General features: G+C 45.2%; 1 protein-coding gene and 1 long non-coding RNA gene across 2 annotated transcripts; one reads left to right on the top strand and one right to left on the bottom strand.

Moving 5' to 3' along the window:
* Positions 1–13,597: 13,597 nt before the first annotated feature.
* On the bottom strand, positions 13,598–18,594 carry TOPORS (TOP1 binding arginine/serine rich protein, E3 ubiquitin ligase). The gene is made up of 2 exons (XM_061357743.1): positions 18,434–18,594; positions 13,598–16,791 (listed from the first exon to the last, which is right to left on the bottom strand). The coding sequence occupies exons 1-2, from the start codon at positions 18,587–18,589 to the stop codon at positions 13,825–13,827; spliced, it is 3,123 nt and encodes a 1,040-aa protein (XP_061213727.1). The 5' UTR covers positions 18,590–18,594; the 3' UTR covers positions 13,598–13,824.
* A 171-nt stretch (positions 18,595–18,765) lies between these two features.
* On the top strand, positions 18,766–19,296 carry LOC133214652 (uncharacterized). The gene is made up of 2 exons (XR_009726184.1): positions 18,766–18,825; positions 19,019–19,296. It is a non-coding gene; the product is annotated as an uncharacterized LOC133214652 (long non-coding RNA).
* Positions 19,297–20,773: the final 1,477 nt, after the last annotated feature.

Raw genomic sequence — 20,773 nt, forward strand, 5'->3', positions numbered from 1 at the left:
TTATGTCATCACTTCTGGTAACTTCCTCAATATGCCAGGTTCTAGAAGGCAAAAACTTTCCACGCTCAAATTGCATGCAGTCTGGCTGGCATGTGTGAAACATAAATGCTTCAGCAGAAGAGTTAGGATGACCAAATTCTCCAGTTCTATCAGGTGCAGACAGCTCTTTTCCCTGTCTGGCCTGTAGACTTGATACTAGTTACAGTGGCATGGACATTGTGGTTCACAGGAATGGCTCTTCTAAGCACATGCTTAGAAGCTGACATTTAGGAATGGACTTAAAGACTGGGGTGGGCATTTCGTGACTCTTTTTACCCTGACAGAGCCTAATGATATTCTGATATTCTGTATTTTAGCCACTCTCTGATATGGAAATCTTGCCCACATCTTTGAAAATTCAAAATTTCAGATAAATTTAATCAAAGCACTTGTACTCCCGGGGCTTGTGTACTGGCATGGAATACTGAGTAAGGACAACAGCAGAGAGAGAGAGGTGTACTGAGATTGGCACCATACCATGTTAGTGGAGCATCAGACAGGTAGAGGATGACAAGCAGGTCAGTGGGAAGTACCAATGACATTAGTCATGAATAAATCAAAGGAAAAAATCAGATGGGAGATAATGAAATTATTCAAACTGCTGATGATGGCACAGTCATTGGATGCTTTTGGATGGGAAAACAGCATCCATCTTGTGTGAAAAAACAAATATTTACATGTGAAGGAAGCCAAAACAAAAAAATACAAGGACATGGGTGTGGACCTCTCTGTGTATGGTGAGGGGAAGGATAGTCCCTCTGAAATCATTTGACTGGAACAAGGTAATTTAGCTATGATTCAAGATGAGGAGAATTCAAGGATGTCTGAGGTCATAGGTCTGAATGGTAAGTGGCACATGCTGCTTGATGGTGGTGGTTTGGGAGATGTAAGCAGGCTTGAGAAATATGGTTTCAGAAGGGTTTGGTTTTGACCATGCTGAATGATGTCAAAATGCACAAGGGATGGCTGTAGAAGTGGTTGACAGATAGGATTGGATAGATGGTGACAGAACTTACAAAGGGCTGTAGGCCCATTGGTGTTTGTAAGTGGAATGAGAATTGAAAACAAATTTACATCTCTGCAGAGACAATTCCAGGCTGTAAAAAAAAAAGAAGGAAGAAAAAAATACAGACCTCTATGAAAAATCAGGCAGAAGAGTTATATAAGAGAATATTCTAATGGTTAGGCATTGACATTTCCTGGAACAAACACCAGGTTTTCTTCCTTTAATGGGGTAAATGTTTGGCAGGCTGCATTAGCTTAACTTGCATGAGAGTAGTAATTATCAATTAAGTAATTTGAATAAGCAAATGAATCTTCATATACCCAGTTTGCTGGTGTTCAGGCAATAATTTCCTAATCTATAGCTATTTGCTCAGTATTCCCAACTGGATCCAACTCTGGCAATTTACAGTCACTTCAAGTAACCAAAAAAAACCAAATAGAAAATCCTATTCTAGTAATTTTAAACTACTGTGTAACTTATTCCGCTCTTTGGGAATTCATTTGCTGTACTTTAATTATACTCCATTGATAAAATGTGCTTAAAAATATTTCCTATGAAGGCTAAACAAAACAACATCCCAAACTTGGGCCTTTTATTGTGACAGTCTGTCAACTTGTTGTGACAAGCATAACAGATTGGGTAGCAAAAGCTGAGCAGCAAAGGCTGTCTGACTGACTTTTGTTTCAGCAGACTATAGTGCTGCTTGCTTACATTTTCAAGAGTGATCAAAATTAGTGAGACCAATTTCAAAGTAATTAAAATGTTATAAAAGCTGAAATGCAAGTAGTGCTGCATTCTTGGGGGAGAAGGAAAAGCCATAAGACCCATAATATCACTAGAATCCAAGGAAAGCCATGGAGAAGACATGAATTTCATTCCTCGCATACAAGAGATTTGGTATGGGGATTTTTTCCTGACTCAGTCCAGGTAGACAGGTAGCTTGAGCAGGGGCCAGGCTGGAGATGGTGACACTGGATCTCTGCGAAAATCACAGTTACCAAGACAGGTTGTCAGGACTTAGCTAAGAAATCATCTTGCCTTTCTCCTTCCCTGTGCTGTGAGGCATGGGTGTAGAAGTCATTATCTGTCTTTGCCACTCCTTCACATACTTATAAATGGAATAGCCTTCTTGTTTCCTGATTTCTTGCCCTAGGTCAGGAACCATTCAGAAGGCAGCACAGCAACATCCTTTTCTTGTATGCCAGGCCAAGCCCTTACTACTACCAGTGGAGGCTTAGACTGAGGGAAAACAGTTTTAGCACTAGATGCATAGTCCTTTGTTAAAAGAAGAGGCGCTGTCTGCACTGCTGCACAGCTGAGGTGCTTGGATAGCTGAAGGCCCTGCAAAAAAAATAAAATAAAAAATCACTGTTTTGCTCAAATGTACAGAAAATCCAAGTTTGAAAGCTACTCACTAGGAAACAGTATTCCTGGACTCTGGTCAGCTCTGACTTCATGACTTCAACACCATCAAAAGCCAAATCATCCAGCAGTCATTAGTCCATGATCATGAAGATCAGAGTCAAAACACAAAATATTCCTAAAAAGGCTTGCAAGTCTGTACACCAAATACAGTCAGAGACGCACAGAAAACCATCTACAGTTTCCCAGATGGCCAGTTTGACAAAATTCAGTAACTACATACCCAGACTGCACACATAATATCAAGATGGACTCAGACTGCAAACCTGTGGAACAAGTAGCTCAAAACTATCCTGGAGAGAAAACCCTCAGGTCTGTTTCTAGTTTACCTGAAAGAAAAAACACAGTCAAACAGGGTAAAGATTAATACAGACAGTTATATAAGGAAGGTATTTAAATCAAAAGTGTGCAATACCTCTTAAAATGCTAATGTTCCATAAGCACTATATTTGTACATCATAACAATCATTTAGTCAGATGGAAACCTGTTGAAGATGGATGTTAGTCATCCAGAGGGTGTACTGGGACCAGGAAATGTGAGCAGTCTTAAGAGAAGGAGGTGGAAATGAAAACTAGATATAAAGGTAGGTGTGCAGCAGAAGGAGGTGTGAAGATAGAGGTGTCTTACCTTAATCTTCCATTGTGCAAACATCACACAAGATACTGAAGTAGAAGAAAAAGTCCTACTAAAAATACTGTGAAATTCCACACAATTAAAAAAAAAAAAAAAAAGGCCTTTCAATTTTCCTATTCAAGGCATATGTAAATTTTAAATAAATATGACAGCAAGAAGTCATGAAATGCTAAGAAAAGATGCAGTAGAAAGATTTAGGGCTCTCTGTACATTCTTTCTGTCTGCATCCAGAAGCCAGGCAGAAGCCCAGCCCAGGGAGGCAAAGATAAAGGGAAAATTATGTCTCTTAATGTACTTTCAAGACTCAATAAGCACTATCAAAAGTTCTTGGATGACCTTCCATTGCTGATAACAAGGGTTGGTGCTGCTAATGGTGCACAGGGCATCACAGGCTCTTAATCCATGCCCCAGGAAGGCTGAGGGCACTCTCAGTACTTCCACCTTGATCAAGCCCCTCTTAAGCCCCTTCACAACAGTAGCTGTGATAAATTTATGAAGCTTTCTCACTAACATGTCAGGGGAAGAGGGTGTCTGGAGTCAAGAGGCTGGAAGAACTTTGATGAAGGAAAATGCATAAGAGGGAATTTATGAGGTCTTCAGAAGCTGCTAAAATGAAACAAATATTCCTAACATTCCCATAAGAAGCTGTAATTCAGAAGGAGAGTCTTATCTAGAATCACCTCCAGGTCTTAGGAGAGCTCTAGTCTTAATTGGACTTTAAAAGAAATACCCTAAAGACTTTTGGAATTTTTACATTTTTATTCCCTTGTATTGAGCTATTGAAAACTTCTGTACTGACAAAAACAGGTTTGTTCACAAAATCTGTAGAAATAAAATAATTCACTAATAAAACCTACAGACTTTCTCTAAAAAGAAAGCTTTATAAGTCTAATATTGTACACGTAAATTTTCTCATATGGGACACTCAGTGAAAATTCACAGAAGCAGTATCTTCACAAAAAAAGTGATAAGGCTTAAAAATCACACTGCTGCCCAAGCACTCTGTTGTCATAGAATTATGAAGTTTTCTTATTCTTTTCTGTATCCCATATTTTCCATGGAATTATTCTGAAGCCAGGAAAGCTGCAAAGCCATGACAAACCCCCAAAAGACAGCCATCCTTGTAGCTTTCTCACAGTCTCTGCCATAAGCAAACACAGCTGTACCTTCTGCTTTTGAAAAATGACGGCTACCACAGATAGCATTAATCAGCAGCAGATACGAAATGTCATCCATGTAATGAGGGACACTATAAGGCAGTGATGTAGTGTGAGAGACTGATCTGAAATCAGATGCCACTGTCCATTGTCTCAAAGATTGGTATAAGAAGCTGAGATAGAATTCCACCAGTCCATTGTCTCAGAGATGGGTTGGAGGAGTTAAGACTCCAATATCCATTGCCTGGGAGAAGGGTGTGAGGAGCTGAACTGGGACTGTCCTATCATGGCTGTCTTATTTCTTCAGGCTGGAAATTACAGGTTCAGAACCATCAATCAGAACCATCAACTTCCGTGGTTAGGAAGTGACCTGCATGTTTGTGATGATAGTTGAGGATATGAACATTGTTGTCTCTGTCAAGTACTGTCATCCACTGTATGAATTGCACAAATAGTCTGAAAGGTTAGCAATCAGTTTCTTAGGAAAAGTAGAAGCAAAAGGTTTTTACCAGCATTTCAGCTAGTTTGGGTCCGGTGTTCTGTCTCTGCTCCCTCCCAGCTTCCTGTGCCCCTCCTCACTGGAAGAGCATGAGAGACTGAAAAGTCCTTGATCAGGGTAATTGCTACTGAGCAACAACTAAAACACTCGTGTGCTATCAGCATTGCTCTCAGATTAAATCCAAGACACAGCACTGAACCAGCTACTAGGAAGAAAAATAACTCTTGCAGCTGAACGCAGGACACAAACATAAACTGCATCTGGCAGTTACTCAATGTTTTATAGTTAATTGCCAAAGCTGGTACGAAACTTTTGCTGACACACCCCCACTCTTCCAGGGCTCTCAAGGACACTGGAATTTCACTGCAACCACATGTGTAATGTGTCCTTTAAACTGGAGTGATGGAGTTGCCCTCATGGTGATGTCTCATGGAGGGTGTCCCTCAGGGTCTGTAGTAGTCATCCGTGGAGAGTGTCCTCATGGAGGTGGGCTTCTGGAGTCATCCTCATGGCAATGGCTATTTTTTATGATTACCTTTTTTCCCTTTTACAGTGTTTTGGGGGCAGTTTTCTAGTCTTCATGTACTGTATTACATCTTCTTGGTGGACCAGTTTCCCTGGTCTTGCAGCTAGCTCTTCAACTGCAGGTATCTGCAGCAATACTTGAGATAATGGATAGCAATTGCTCACACCAAAGGAGGCAATGGACTGAAGAGTCTTATCTCAGCTCTTTCCCACTCATCCCTCAGGCAATGGATGGTGGAGTCCCAGTTCAGCTCCTCACACCCTTCTCCCAAGGAAAGGATATTGGAGTCTTATCACCACCAATCTCTGAGAAAATGGATTGGTGGAATTACATCTCAACGTCTCATACCAGTCTTTAAGACAATGGACAGTGGAATCTGATATCGGATCACTCTCTCACAGTTGTCTTCTGGAAAAAGACTGAAAATTAGATTCTTTAAATCTGTAAAAAAACAGTTTGTGCAAAGCATATGCTTACAGATATTAGTAAGGTTTAATCTTGACAGATGTCACTGAATTCTATTACAACAGAGAAAATATAATCAGGTTACTTTTATTATGCATATTCTCAATTTCACTCTGCATCTTTAGTTTTACTGCTATAAAATATACACAGAAAGGAACTGAATTTAACAGTAGTAGAGCAATTAAGATCTATTTCTGAAATATCTTAACTCAATATAGAAAAGAAAAGGTAAATAAATTGCCTGAGAAAATTGATGGAGAGAAAGTACCTTCATAAGTGAATGAGAAATGCATGGAGAAACTTGAGTTGAAGTGGGAAAGGAAGTGGGAAAGCAGGGAACAGAAACTTGCAGCAGCTGTGCAGAACAGTTCACCATTACAGAGGCATTTGTTTCTCTGGCCATTTTAGCCAAAGGCTGGACAGGCAATGAGCAATTTGAAAGCAATTTGAGAGTATGCCAAAGCAATTTGAAAGCATGGGTCTCCCCATTGCTCACAAGCAATGGGTAGGCCCCCAGCACAGCCCCTGGCACTTCTGCTTGTGGCAGTCTGAGGACAAACTACATCTATATCGTGCCAGAGCCAGGCACCAGCACAAACAGCCAATCCCTGGGTAGAGGGCTGGAATGGGGTGTCTTCAGGGCCCCAACATTAACTTCACGTTTCATGCTGTAGAAACAGGACAAAAGGTAATGGGTTTAAACTTAAATAGGCGAGGTCCAGATCAAATATAAGGAAGAAGCTCTTTACTGTGAGGGTGGTGAGGCACTGGAACAGGTTGCCCAAAGAAGTGGTGAATGTTTCCTCCCTGGCAGTGTTCAAGGCCAGGTTGGACAGAGCCTTGGGTGACGTGGGCTAGAGTGAGACATCCTTGCCCATGGCAGCAGGTTGGTAAGGGTGTTGGAACTAGATGATTTTTAAGGTCCCTTCCAACCCAAACCATTCTGTGATTGTATGATAATGTCCTTTGAGTTTAGAAATCCAGAAGCCTGAGGACACAGGGTGAGGAGGAAGCATGACCAAAAAGTATGATAAAGATGGCAGGGATCTGGTTAAGCATGATTACTCAGAACAACTGAGTTGCTGTCACAGAGCATTTATGTATGGGCAAAGGCTGACCACTTTCTAAATTACATTAATATCAATAGAAGACTATTTATCGAAGTGGTACCAATAATGATAATCTCCAGCTGGTGAAAATGAGGCATTGTTATAAGAAACTATCTCACTGGTAGTAATGGTTACAACACAGATAATCTGCTGCATACTATTTCAGCATGTCTGTTCAGTGAGAGATGGTATCATTACTTCACTTTCACTGTTTCACTCATATGACATGGTATGGGTATTTTGTAACATCAATTTGTTCTTCGTCAGTCTTCATTGTGGTGCCAGATGTTAGCATCTGAATAAGGCTGTTTTCTCATGTATTGTACACCAGTATTGTTCTCCACTACTGTTCTGTAGCAATCAGTAATCCTGTGCAAAAAGAGACCAACAGTGTAATTCTGATAATACTATAGGTTTTGGCTTTTTAAAAATAGGGGTGTTAATATTCCCAGGGATAATCATCCTAGCAAAGTTTAGCCAACCATAAAATATAGTAAGATACAGCCAATTAAATCTGATAGCAAGTATTAAAGCTCACATAAAGAAATATAAATTTTGAATGCAAATATAATAAACTGATCATCTTTGATCATACTTCAGAGTGCTGGAATTCTTGCATTTGTTTTAAAGACAGCAACAGTACCCAGTGTGTAATGATGACAGTAATCTCTCATGCTGAAACTGAGATACCAGCACAAAAGACATTGTCATGAAACAAGTTGTTCTTTTTTTGTGGCTGAGCTCTGTATGTTCACAGCTTTATTTTCCCCTTGTTTTTAGGCTGGAAAGGACCATTTAACCTAATTTTTTTTATGATGACTCACTTCATAGCAAAATCCAAAGAGCCTTACCAAGTTATTTCTGCATCAAGCCTACAACTTACCATGAAAAAAGAACCGCAAGGATTTCTTTTTTTCTTATAAAAATAAACAATACAAAGAGATTGATAAAGTCTATTTCCACTCATTAAAGCCTCAGTCCTAAATTATTGGTTTCTTCTTTAATGATGCTGGTGGTGTGGTTTGAAGCAAGCTGACCCCCATGAAAAAACACCTGTGACTACAGGTAAAGCAGTAGATTCTGCCTGTATAGTATCAGAACACAGCCTGATCCCTAGCTGTGACGATCCATTGTAATTTAATTATCTGTGCAATTCCTACAGAGTTTTAACTTGTGTCAAATCAAGCAGTAGTGCTGGAAATTACCACTCATAAAGGAACATTCCTAAGAAAAAGAAAGAGGAAAAAGACAAACAATTCAGTACAAGTTTCATAATGACCACATATTTTGAAATCCAGCAGGGTGCTGCCTAGTCCATGCAGGAAAATGAGAAATAAATGCTGTTTAACATTTTGCTTGAAGAGTTTTTCCTTGCAGAAAACTATTTGCAATACAATAATGAGAAAATCAGAGCTGTGAAGAGAAGCATTTTATAAGACTGATTACCTTTCTAGGCATATCAACTGGTATACACTTTGCTTATCCGGAGTGAATTTAGTGGTTAAAAAGATTAACTGGGTCTATTTTATGTTACTTGTACATGCTCCCACAGGGGAAGTAACTTGTGGTTTTTCTTGTTGACTCAAGCACAACAGCCTGGAATACACCAGCAAGAGCAAAATTACTTTTCTAAATTTAGAAGTTCATAAATCTTATCAGATGCGGCCCATCCAGTGATTTGTTTGGTTTTCTTTTTCTTCCCCTCAGTTCTTTCACATATGTCTAAAAATCCCTAAACGTGCATACAGGAGGTGCACAATATCTGCCTCTGCTTTTCTTCTCTGCTCTTCCAGGGTAGGGATCTGACAGCTCACTTGTGCTCATGCCTCCCACCCTTTCCCGCTCTCTCTCCTCATAAACACATATCGTGTCCGGGTGTGTAAGCACATACATATGTGCATATGTACATACATTTTTTCTACCTCACCTAATGAAGAAGAAGAAATTATGATGATTCCAAGGCACAAAGTTGTGTGGTTTGAAGAAGTTGGGTGATCTGGTTCATGTAGCTGTTCCTACCCCCACAGCCACCATGGGGGAACGTTTCTCTGCACAGCACAGCTCCGCTGCTGCAAGGGCACACAGTGCCATGCTGCCTGAACCAGGCAGGGTCGGGAAGACACTTGATGGCTCATGGATGGGCCCTGAGAGCTGCCAAGGGCAGCCTGCAAAGCACCACCCAGTACCGGGAGAAGCCTTGCTCAATGTTCCCAATCTCACAGGCACACGGTAACTCTCTGAGCCCAACCTATCAGCTAATTGCTCATCCAAAGTGTTATGGACTTGTTCGGCTATGTGCTGGGTGTTTTGTCCAGAAGGATACTGTGAGAGCCAGTGTCAAAAGCTTTGCTAAGATCTTCGAAAAACACATCTATTGGCTTCTGTTGATCAACTAGGTGGGCAACCTTGTCATGAAAAGAAATTAAGTTAGTCAAGCAGGACTTGCATAGTATCATAGAATCGTAGAATGGTTTGGCTCAGAAGGGACCTTAAAAATCATCCAGTTCCAGCACGCTTACCATGGGCAGGGACACCTTCCATTAAACCAGGCTACTCAAGTCCCTGTCCAGCCTGGCCTTGAACACTTCCAGGAATGAGGCATCCACAGCTTCTCTGGGCAGCCTGTTCCAGTGCCTCACAACCCTCACAGTGAAGAATTTTTTCCTAATATCGAATCTAAATCTACCTTCTTTCAGTTTAAAGCCCTTCCCCTTGTCTCATTACTATGTGTCCACGTAAGAAGTCCCTCTCCAGTTTTCCTGTAGGCCCTTTCAGGTACTGGAAGTTGCTTTCAGGTCTCCTCTGAGGCTTCTCTTCTCCAGGTGGAACAAGCCCAGATCTCTCAGCCTGTCTCCATGGGAGAGGTTAACCGTTGTGAACCTGTGCTGCCTCTGGCCAGTGACTGCGTTGTCTCTCAAGTGTTTTTTCAATACCTTCCAGAATAACCTTTTCCATAATTTTTACCAGGCACTGGAGTGAGAGTGACAGGCCTGTAATTACCACGGTCTTCCTTCTTGCCCTTTTTGAAAACTGGGACAACTTTTGGCAGCTTCCCAAACTCCCAAGACCATTGAAAAATAATGGAGAGAGGTCCAGCAATGATATCAACCAGCTCTTTCAGTACCCTGGGATGAATCCTACCAGGCACTATAGATTTATTATCCTGGTTTCCACCAGGACAGAGTTAATTTTCCTCCTAGTAGCTGGTGCAGTGCTGTGTTTCAGCCTCAGTCTGAGAACAATGCTGATAGCACACGGATGTTTTAGTTGTTACTCAGTAGCACTTACGCCAATCAAGGACTCTTCAGTCTCATGCTCTGCCAGTGAGGAGGAGCACAGGAAGCTGGGAGGGAGCAGAGGCAGGACACCTGACCCAAACTAGACAAAAGGGTATTCCACACCACAGTACATCATGCCCAGGATATAAACTGGGGGAAGTTAAACAGGAGGCAGTTGATCATTGCTCAGGGATGGGATGGGTGTTGGTTGGTGGGTGGTGAGCAATTGCATTGTGTATCACTGCTGTTTATTGTTTGTTTTCCCTTTCCCCTTTTAGTTTTAGATTTTCTCCCCCTGATATTTCCCTGATCATTAGTAGTTTTTCCAAATTATTAGTAGTATTATATTGTACTTTAGTTATTAAACTGTTCTTATCTCAACCTGTGGGGTTTACATTCTTTCAGTTCTCTTCCCCATTCTGTCCCGGAAGGGGAGGAAGGGGGGTGAGCAAGTGACTGCATGGTACTGTGCTACTGGCTGAGTTTAAACCATGACGCTTACGTGCACCCAGGTGGAGAAGAAAGTCTTGAACATGTTCAGAGTTGGCTGGGAGTTTACCAACCCCACAGTCATGGTCTTCTGAGTTCGAATGCTAATGTGCCAATGACTTTACTGGGGCACACCCTAGCCCTTCAGTGATGGCGTCTCATCCCATTTATACATTTTGCATCTCACTGCAATTCAGAGTGGAGCACAGACCCCCTAGGATCAGCAGGAGGCCATGCATACATTCAAGATCCAGAGGGGAAGGCAGTACAGACAGGTAACATCAAAATATCCAGCTCTTTCCCAAGCCCCGGGGGACCTAACTTCCACAGTCACCTTGGCCATGTCCCAGTGCTGGGTCTGCTGTCCAAAGACATCTTTCGCTGCTCTCTCATATGCTTGCTCTCAAAACCAGGCATAGTCTCCCGGACAAAAACTTCCATTTTTTTCAGTCTTTCACAGGGCAAAAAAGTTAGTCTTGAGGCATGGATCTGAAACATCTTACTGCAGCTGTCACCCAGCAGGATAACTAGTGACAAAAACCACGGAACTTCTGTCTTACTAACAGCAACTGATGGAGGCAGAGGCACATCCTGGCTAGAGCACAGGGGAAACCAGAGGGAACACCTGTATTTGCATTCCCTTGCGTGCAATCCCACTCACACTCGTCCTGGTGTGTGGGTCCCCAGCCAGCAGGACAGAGGCCCTGGAGGGATGGGTTTCCTGAAGCAGGAGCTTCAGGTCCCAGGAGCCCTGGAGCTCCTGGAGCCAGGAGCCAAGGAAACATTCCTTGCCCTCTGACAGCTCATGGGCCACCCAGACTGCCTTCCTTCTGGATGCTGTTGGGCCACCAGGACAGTAGTCCTATCTACCTAAACAGATGAGGTGAAAATGAAATGTCTGGAGGTAAAAAGGTGAGAAGTGGTGAAAGAAGTTTTTTAAAGATCATTCATCTGGCAAGCACAGTTGCAAGAATAAGTTTTATCCATGTCCATGTACACAAACATGCTGCACTTCCTGATGGTGGATACTTGGGCCTGGGTATCAGGAACAGTCTCCTCTCCCTTGGGTATGGTGCTTGCAGTTCTGTGATCAGTGGTCGGTAACACTGGACAGACAGACCTTGGCAATATAGAGCTCTGTGCACATCAGTTGCAGCCTCCTCCTGTACCAGTCCCAAAGGCTAATCTGCACCAGCCTGAACTTCATGAGAACACTTTCTCATGTGAATCCTTCCATCTCTCTGCCATTGCACGGAATGGCTCAACAGCTTCTTCAAAATCCCACATGTTGCAAGGAGAATAGCACCCTTGGAAGTGAGGAAAACCTTAGGAAGTGTGGTGTCACTTCATCAATCTGAAATGGTTATGAAATTGCCATCCCTCGCAGGTAATGAAGGAAACTGCAACACATGTTCAGGTGCTTGTTACAATGACTCGCTTTGGGATTTAGCACTGAGTGGTCAGTGTTGTCAGATGTGCTCATCACTATTCTTCTACACACAATCAACTAACAGCTGAGATCCTAACTATTCTATAATTCTATGTGGTACCCACATCTGTCAAGCCAGGGTGTGTTGACTTTATGTAGCAAGGTTTTGGTAGCAGGGGATGCTGCATGGTGGCCTCTAAGAATTGTTCAGGGGCTGCCCAGTGCAGACACAATCTCTTACAGCCGCCTCTAAAAAGAGACCCACTGCAGGACATAGCTGAGCCCATCACCCATGCTGGTGGTGCCTCTGTGAAAACACATTTAAGAAAGGGTCAAAAAGCAGGGCAGCTGTGAGAGGAATGAGAAAGACATGACAAAAACAGCCATGCAGGTCAGAGTGGAAGGGGAGAAGGAGGTGCTTAGACTCCAGAGCATTATTTCCAGCAGCCCATGGAGGACCACAGTGAAAGAGATACCCACCATGCAGTCTGCGGAAGCCCCATTCTGGAGCAGGTGAAAATTCCCCAAAGGAACCCACAACATAGGGAGACTCGTAGTAGGACATACAACCTGTGTTTAGGAGTCCATAAAGGAGCAGCTTTTCTGGCAGGACCTGTGACCCTGCAAGGACCCCACGCTAGAGCAGTCTGTTCCTGAAGACTATACACTGTAAAAAGGACCTATACTAAAGCAAACAGTGGAACGAGGATGGAGCAGCACACACAAGTGTTACAGCCTGGCCACCACCCCCATTCCTCATCTTCCTGCCCTGCTGGGGAGCAGGGGGTGGAAGAGAAAGGAATGGAGTGCAGGTGATCCCAAGAAGGCAGAGGAAGGTGGCATTAGTTTTTGTCTTTGTTTCTCATAATCCTACTAAATTTTTAATTGGCAATAAAATGATCATCCCTGTGTCTATTTGGTTTATGACAGAAAATGTTCAGTAATCTGTTTTTATGTCGCCCATAAGCATTCTCCAACCTGTGGAGAAGCGGCAGAACAGTTTGGTGGGTATCTGGTAGGCAACTAGCCAAAGTCAAACCCATCAAACGCATGGAGGCAGCAATACAGGAGAGACAAATGGAACATCCTTGGTCAGCCCTGAGAGCTACTGCTGTGTACTCAGAGAAGGCCCAAACCTGGACAGCAACACCTCGCATGAGCCCTGTGCCTTGCACATACATTTAGCAGGACACCTAGGGTGGGCCAAGATGGGCGAACACTGCCTAAAGCAAGGTCAGGAGGAGCTGCTTTATTGCCAAGGTTACAGAGAAGACACGTCTCCAGGTACGTAGTGGTAAGGCATACAGAAGAGTAGAACAGGGTCCTTGTGAGCAGCAAAGCAATAGGACACAAGGTAAGGACACAGACTACAACAAGGGAAATGCAAAGATTTAAAAAAAAAAAGAAAAAAGTTTCCCATGGGTATATTCCAACATTATAAGAGTAGCACAGAGAGGCTGGGCTCCTTCTCTTGCTGTGCGTTTTAAACAAAACTTTGAAATACTCCATACATATATTTTAATGCTACAAGAATACAGGATGGCTTTATGAAATCATAACTTCCAGTATTTTGAGAAACCATAAAAATTACATACTAACAATATTCTATCTTTATTGACTCAACAGTACATAGACATTTAAAAGTTTTATTCATTTCCCAGACATCTTTTAACAAACAGAAATCACATAAGGGTGGGGGTTTTTGTTCTCAAGAGGAAAAATGCAGTTTTAACAAATGCAGAACTTTAAGAACTGTTCTGTGGAAAGTGCGCTACAGTTTTTCTTCTGGGAAATTAAACCAAGATGATCTGTTGACAAATCCTTTTAGCACTCTTAGCATCAATGGCTGTCTCTCAGGACTCTCTAGGAAGGAAATCCTGGGTGAAGGCAGTTGACTCGAAGGCGCTGCTGGTGCTTCTTGAATGTAGCTGGTTAGAGTCTCTGTGTGAGGGGTGCTACTGCTGGTGTCTGGCATGGTAAGATTCTGATCAGCTGTTGTCTCTTGAAGTTCAACTTCAGCATTTCTAATGTCACCATCCAAGTTTCCCCTTCTGGTAGGAATACTCAACTTTTTGGCTACTTCTTCAGTTTCCTCAGCAACTCTGTAAACATCTTCAGATTCTCTCCTTCCCAGAACAGAAGATGGAAACTCATTTCCCTTCTCACTTATCTGAGTGGTGCCTGTCCAAGTAATACTGCTGCAACTTCCATCAATCTGTAGCTCCCTGCTATCACTATCAATTGTAATCACTGGTGGAGAAGAGTGTGTCAAGTTACTTGTATGACATTTCCGGTGTTTCTTTTTATCCTTTTTCTTTTTCTTTTTAAGTTGCCTTGTGGCTTCTGTTGCTTTTCCTTCATAGACAATCTCCACGCTTGGACTTCTCCTCTTTTTTTTCTTTTTCTTATGTTTTATGTCGCTGCCTGCTTGACTGTCCGAAAGGCTGTCTTCATTTTTGTAGTAGTCACTGAATTTTGAGAAAGTCTTCTTGGGGTCACTTTCTCTTTCCAGATTTGTGCTCTCAGTGAATGTATTCTCCAGGTGGCGAGTTTTGTACTTCCTTTTTCCACCAGGTTTTTCACTTTTCATTCTCTCAGTTCCCCTCGGAGGAGTCCTTGACCTGTTGCTTGATCGACTCCTTGACCTGCACCTTTCATAACAGTAATAGTGTCTCTCACGAAATCCCCTCTGGCTGTGTTGATCTGCTTTTTCAATAAATGATCGTATCCTACATTCTGGACTAGGAGACTGCCTTGAGTAGGTATCACTAGACTGAGTCCTCCTCCTGCTGGAGGATTCATAGCCATCTCCAAACACCTTTCGACTACAGAAAGCATATCCCCACTGGTGTCTACTTTGATAACTGTCTTTTACATAATATCGATCACTGTCTCTACTTCTTGATCTCCTTTTGCCATGGCCTTTGCTACGTGATCGTGATCTGCTTACTTCTCTGGATGGAGTGCTCTCATGACTGAAAGAGCCTCTCTGGCTTTCTAGAGAGACTTTGCTTTCATGAGCCCTTGACCTCCTGCTGCTTCTTTTGCTTCTGCGTTTGTTACTATCTCTGCTTCTTGATCGTCTCCTTTTAGTTTGGCTTTTGCTATGATGCTCCCTCCTAGACCGATGCCCACGACTGTCACGACTGTTCCATGAACAGGACCGTGGGCTCCTGGACTTTCCCTTTCTAGACAATCTGTGATTCCAAGGGGAGCACACTGTGTCACTCCCTGGAGGGGGGCTCCAGCTTAAGACCTGTGAAGTCAGATCTTTTACCTTACGTTTGTACTTCTCATCATCTTTTGTCTCTGTCTTCTCAACTTCAGGAGACAAGCAGCTTCTACAGCTACCAAGGTTCTCCTTGTATGTGGTGGAATGTGGTGATAAACTCCTGCTTGGTTCACTATCACTCCAGCTGCGACAGCTGACTGGCTGCTGTTTCTTTACATCTTCGTTTTTCTCTTCCCTGATGGGCTCCTCAGAATCTGAGGACAGCTCAACAACTTCTGGTGTCCTCTCAGCTAGTGGCTTAACATACCGAACAAAAACACAATTGTCTGAGGAAGAATCGCTGTCATTGGAGTCAGCATTAGCCTGTAACTGAGTCTGCAGATTGGTTCTTTGACTCTTTGTAGCAGAGCCTTCATCAGAACTTTCTGACATCTCCAGAGTCACAGGAACCTCTTCTGAAATGGAATAGGAAGGCCCTGGAGTTTCATCATCCCAAGGAGCCTGGCTGAGACCAGTCACAGACAAACTGTTATCTGGGCCTTGAGAATATGTTGTATCTGGAGATATTGTAATAACTGACAAGTCTGAGCGGCTTCCTTCATCATACGATGGTGCAGGACAATCATAATTGGCGTGTTGATCATATGCTTCTAAGTTAAAAGGACAACGGGCAAAACTGATGAATTCGTGTAAGAAATGTTCAGTCCGATCCAACAAAAATGGCTTTAGTTCATCAGCAAAGGCCTGACTTTCCAGATCATACTTAGTCAAATTGTTCATGATAAGGCGCTGTACAGTATTAATAAAAGATGCATAGGTACCAAACAGGACTGTAAGTTCTCTCTTCAACCAAGGGACCAACCTGTGAAGGCAGGCAGGGTTACAGCGGAAAAACTCTGCTGAAATGTCTCTGTAGCGGCCACCATCCTGAATGCTACGAATGCGCACACCAGTACTGTACAGAGCTCTGCGGAAGCTGATCAAGTCCTCCACCTGAATCCGCCGCAGAGCTCTGCCATCTGCGCCAGCCTGCCTCCTTGGGGCTGGCCTCCTTATCACCTGCTGCGTCTCTCCATCCCTGTGCCGCGTTGGTTCAGAATACACTGGAAGAGACAGTGTCCTTCGGGAAAGGGAACGGTCAGTGCGATGATCCCCCGTTACGGTGGTACGGTAATGAATTATCCGGCCATCAGGGTCGGTAAAAGGGCCGTTTCCTAGAGGGCTAAGTATGTACTCCTTGAAGTCATCTTCTGCACGAATTGTATGGAAAATAGAAAAGAAGGGTTGCTTGCAGAGGGGGCACTCTGCTTTGTTTTTTGACCACTCCTGGACACAGCGGAAACAGAACCTATGCAAACAGCGATCCAGATATGCAACATTGTCAAATCTGTCCAAGCAGATAGGGCATTTAGAGTCAGGAGAAGCATCTGTTGGCAGCTTGCTTGTGCTGGCTTTTGGTGACAAGTTGCTATCTCCTGAAAACTCCTTATTTGCTGAAGTCATGTTCTGCAAAGAGAGAAAATATCATTCTTATATCAGAGATACAAAAAATGAAAAGCCTAGACATAGAAACTCACAATAGCCACCCATAAGGTGGCAAAACCGAGCTCTAGCACTGAGGGAATACCGAACAAAGAGGCAGGACAACCTAACTGTGTTGCCTGGTTTCTCTTCACAGTGAGATCCGGCTCTTCAGTGTTGCAAGTTTTAAACTGAGCTTGAAGTATGACAGAGGTAACAGGCAGGAATATCTTCTTCCCCTCATATAAATACTGCTTTGATATGGTCAGTAAATTTGTAATTAACATTGTATCCTCCAAAACACACTTCCAAAAGATACCAAAACACACTTCCAAAAGATACATGGGGTGTTGGTTGATGAGAAACTTAACATCAGCCAGCAGTGTGCACTCGCAGCCCAGAAAGCCAACCGTATCCTGGGCTGCATCAAAGGGAGTGTGACCAGCAGGTCGAAGGAGGTGATCCTGCCCCTCTACTCTGCTCTCGTGAGACCTCACTTGGAGTATTGTGTGCAGTTCTGGTGTCCTCAACATTAAAAGGACATGGAACTGTTAGAAGTCCAGAGGAGGGCCACAAAGATGATCAGGGGACTGGAGCATCTCCTGTATGAAGAGAAGCTGAGAAAGCTGGGATTGTTCAGCCTGGAGAAGAGATGGCTGCAGGGAGACCTCATAGCAGCCTTCCATTACCTGAAGGGGGCCAACAAGGATGCTGAGGAGGGACCCTTCATTAGGGACTGTAGTGACAGAACAAGGGGTAACGGGCTCAAACTTAAACAAGGGAAGTTCAGGTTAGATATAAAGAAGAAGTTCTTTTCTGTGTGGGTGGTGAGGCACTGCAATGGGTTGCCCAGGAAAGCTGTGAATGCTCCATTGCTGTCGGTGCTCAAGGCCAGGCTGGGCAGAGCCTTGGGTGATATGGTTTAGTGCGAGGTGTCCCTGACCATGGCGGGGGGGTGGAACTTGATGATCTTAAGGTCGTTTCCAACCATAACTATTCTATGATTCTGCATCTGAAAAATACGAGAACAGTTAGTTCTGTCCTTTAAAAAGAAAAATACAAGAATCGCTCTCAAACTAAGCTGCCAATTTACCAGATCGGCTTGACCTGTACTGTTTCTGCACCCTTTGCCCATATGTTGCTGGGTACTCATGCTGGAGCACATACAGCCTATTGCACTAGACAGCTTCCCGGGATGTGTTCCAGCCTAAATCAGCCTTTTTTTTTTTTTTACAGTTGAATTGTCATTGCTACACCCATAACCAGCTACACACTGTCTCTGTAGTGCAGTAGCTTTGTAGGCAGCCAAGCATGGTCAGCTGTGAACTTATTTTTAAGTTATTTCATGTATCAGCATTATCCTACAGTTATAACTTGCCACACTACATCAACACCCACTAGCTCACCTCTTGCAGCAGGCCCTGGAGCAGGTCGCAACCGCTGCAGGAAATGGGGCACGAAGGGAACTATGCAGGCATACGAGACACACAAACATGGCCACTCATGGGGCACCCACGGGAGTGAAGAGGATCGAGCCTTCCGGTGCGCCACCGCCCTCCCGCCCGCCCGCCCGCTGCGCGACGCCAACCGCCGCCCGCCGGCAGAACCCGGCGCCGCCCGTACTCACCGCTGCCGTGCCCTCGCTCCCCGTGCGGGCTGCGGCCGTCTTCAGCCTGTGTCGTATCCGGTATCGTCCGGCGCTGGCAGCCTCCCGCCGCTCCTCTCCCGGCGGGGAGCCACGGTGGCGGCCGCCCTCAGCCAAAGGCCGTAACGGCTCTGCCATGGGCGGCGCCGCGAGCGCTGTGTTGCCGGAAAACGTTCGTCCCTCACAACCACCGCAAAGCCGAGCCTCCGGCACGCCGCCGGCATAGACGCGGGCGCTGCTTTGAGACGTCACTTCCGTACCACGTGACGACGTCCTGCTGGCAGGTGTGCGTCACATCCTCCGCGGGGCGGGGCTGGGCTGGGCTGATGATGACTGTGGTGAGGCCGCGGGATCCGCGCCCGCTCTGTCGCCTGGTGCGTGCCGCGGTCGGGGACAGGCCCGGGGGAGGGGAAGGAAGGAAGGAGGGAAGGCTGGCGGGTTTCCCGCCCTTGGGTGAGCAGGGCTGGGTGTGCCTCGTGGCGGAGGCAGCGGACACCGGGGCTCGGGTGTCCAGGACAGGGGTCCTGGTGCTGCCGCCGCCAACGCGCAGTGCGCTCTGTCCCGCAGGTGCTGGCCGCTGTGGTGGTGCTTACCTGGGGCTTCGTTCTGTATGGGGCACGAGTGGCCGCCCAGCGGCAGCTGCAGGGTATGCTTATGGCCCAGAGGAAGCCCTAGGCGATGACGGAGCTCGCGGAACGCCACCGGGAGCCATGCGCTGTCTCCGAGGAAACGGAGGAATCCAGGTGGAGGCTGGAGGAGCCCTGTGGTCAGCTGGGCAAATAAAGCGTAAATATTTCTTCAAAAGGAGAACGTAAATAAAGCATAAATAGTTGTTGGGAAAAAAACTTTTTGTACTAGCGCCTATCTGTGAGGGACAGACGTACCCATTCAGACAAAGACAAGACACACAACCAGCTCTAGAGACCACTGCAGAGAAGGTGCTGTCTTCTACAGCACTGCATGTAATACTCCGAGGACTCACATAAAACATGAACAGAGCAAGCCACACCCCTTTTCTACAGCCTTTAGGGATTTGAATTCACTAGTGAAAGCACATGTGGCTACGGAGATGCTGTGGGTACTGGCATAGTCTCTGTTCATCTGGTAACGCTGCCCTTTTGCTCATTCACACCAGCTGGTCCAGCTCCCTGCTCATAAACAAACATGCACTAACACACTAACACACCCGACAGATGCTCCACATCCTCAGATCTCCCCAGGTTCCAGCACAGGCCTATGCCTGATAGCATGCCTGGCCCAGGGCCTCCTCCACACCAGCTAGGCCACCCTGTTAAGGAGCTACATGCCTACCCCAACACTTTTCCCTGTTGTTTCAGGGAGATGCAATCACTTGGCTCCCCAGCAGGCACGACCAGGCACTTGGGCTGTGACCTGCAGTCCTCCTTCATGTGCTGGTGCCAAGACTTGCCCACTTTACACACCCTGGTTGCCCCAGTAGCTGCACTTGGGGCATGCATAATTCCAATTGTGTCCTAGAAGCTGAGCCTCTCTCCCATAGCCTGCACAACCCAGCAGCATCTCATTCTACCCACAGACCTTGTGAAGCCAGAGAAAGCTTTCCCCTAAGGACGTCTGGCCCTGCTTCCTGGGGTCCCTTGGTCAGTGGCAGTGGTTTTCCCACTGGCAGCTTTGTGGGAGAGTGTGGAGGGGCCTTGGTCTCGTGTCCTGCACAGCAGCCACAGCACCAGCAGTGCCCAGGCTTTGACAGTGAGAACCACAGTCCTTTTGCAGAGCACAACCCATAGCCCTGTTTCTGGCTCCCTCTGGCTCCAGGGATGATGCCCTTCTTGGCACATGAAGGAGGTCAGCAGGACGCTCACGCTATTTGATTACTGCCTTTTAGCATCTCCCATGGTAGCTACATCACCCTGTAAATACATGAAAATCATCACAGAACCCAGCAGTGCCCCTACAAAGGTTTCTGTGCTGACAGACTCTCAGCCTCTCCACTAACTTCTATTCTGAGCCAAAGCTGAACAGCTGGATCATCCTTTGCTGTCCATGCAATAAGAGCTCAGGATTGGTGCGTTGTTGTCCCCACTGTGGTGTTCAAGTGGTCACCAGGCACAGTTATCTTTTTCTCCCCCTGGCTAGATGGACACATCGAGCAGCATGGCACCACCAGTAGGAATGACCGGCACAGGCCTGGACAGCCTGTAAGAAAGGGTCTCTGACCACCAGCCTGCCTCTCTGGTTTTCCACCTTTGTTTCAGGCATACCACTGGCATGCTCCTGGAGCTGCAGGGGGGCAGGTATCAGTCACTACAGGGTGTAGGGTTGCTCCACTCTGCTGCAAACCTA

The sequence above is a fragment of the Neopsephotus bourkii genome, unplaced genomic scaffold (assembly GCF_033783945.1).
Source record: "Neopsephotus bourkii isolate Nb327-2 ecotype Australia unplaced genomic scaffold, CSIRO-AGI_Nbou_v1 NB_919, whole genome shotgun sequence".
NCBI lineage: Eukaryota > Metazoa > Chordata > Aves > Psittaciformes > Psittacidae > Neopsephotus > Neopsephotus bourkii.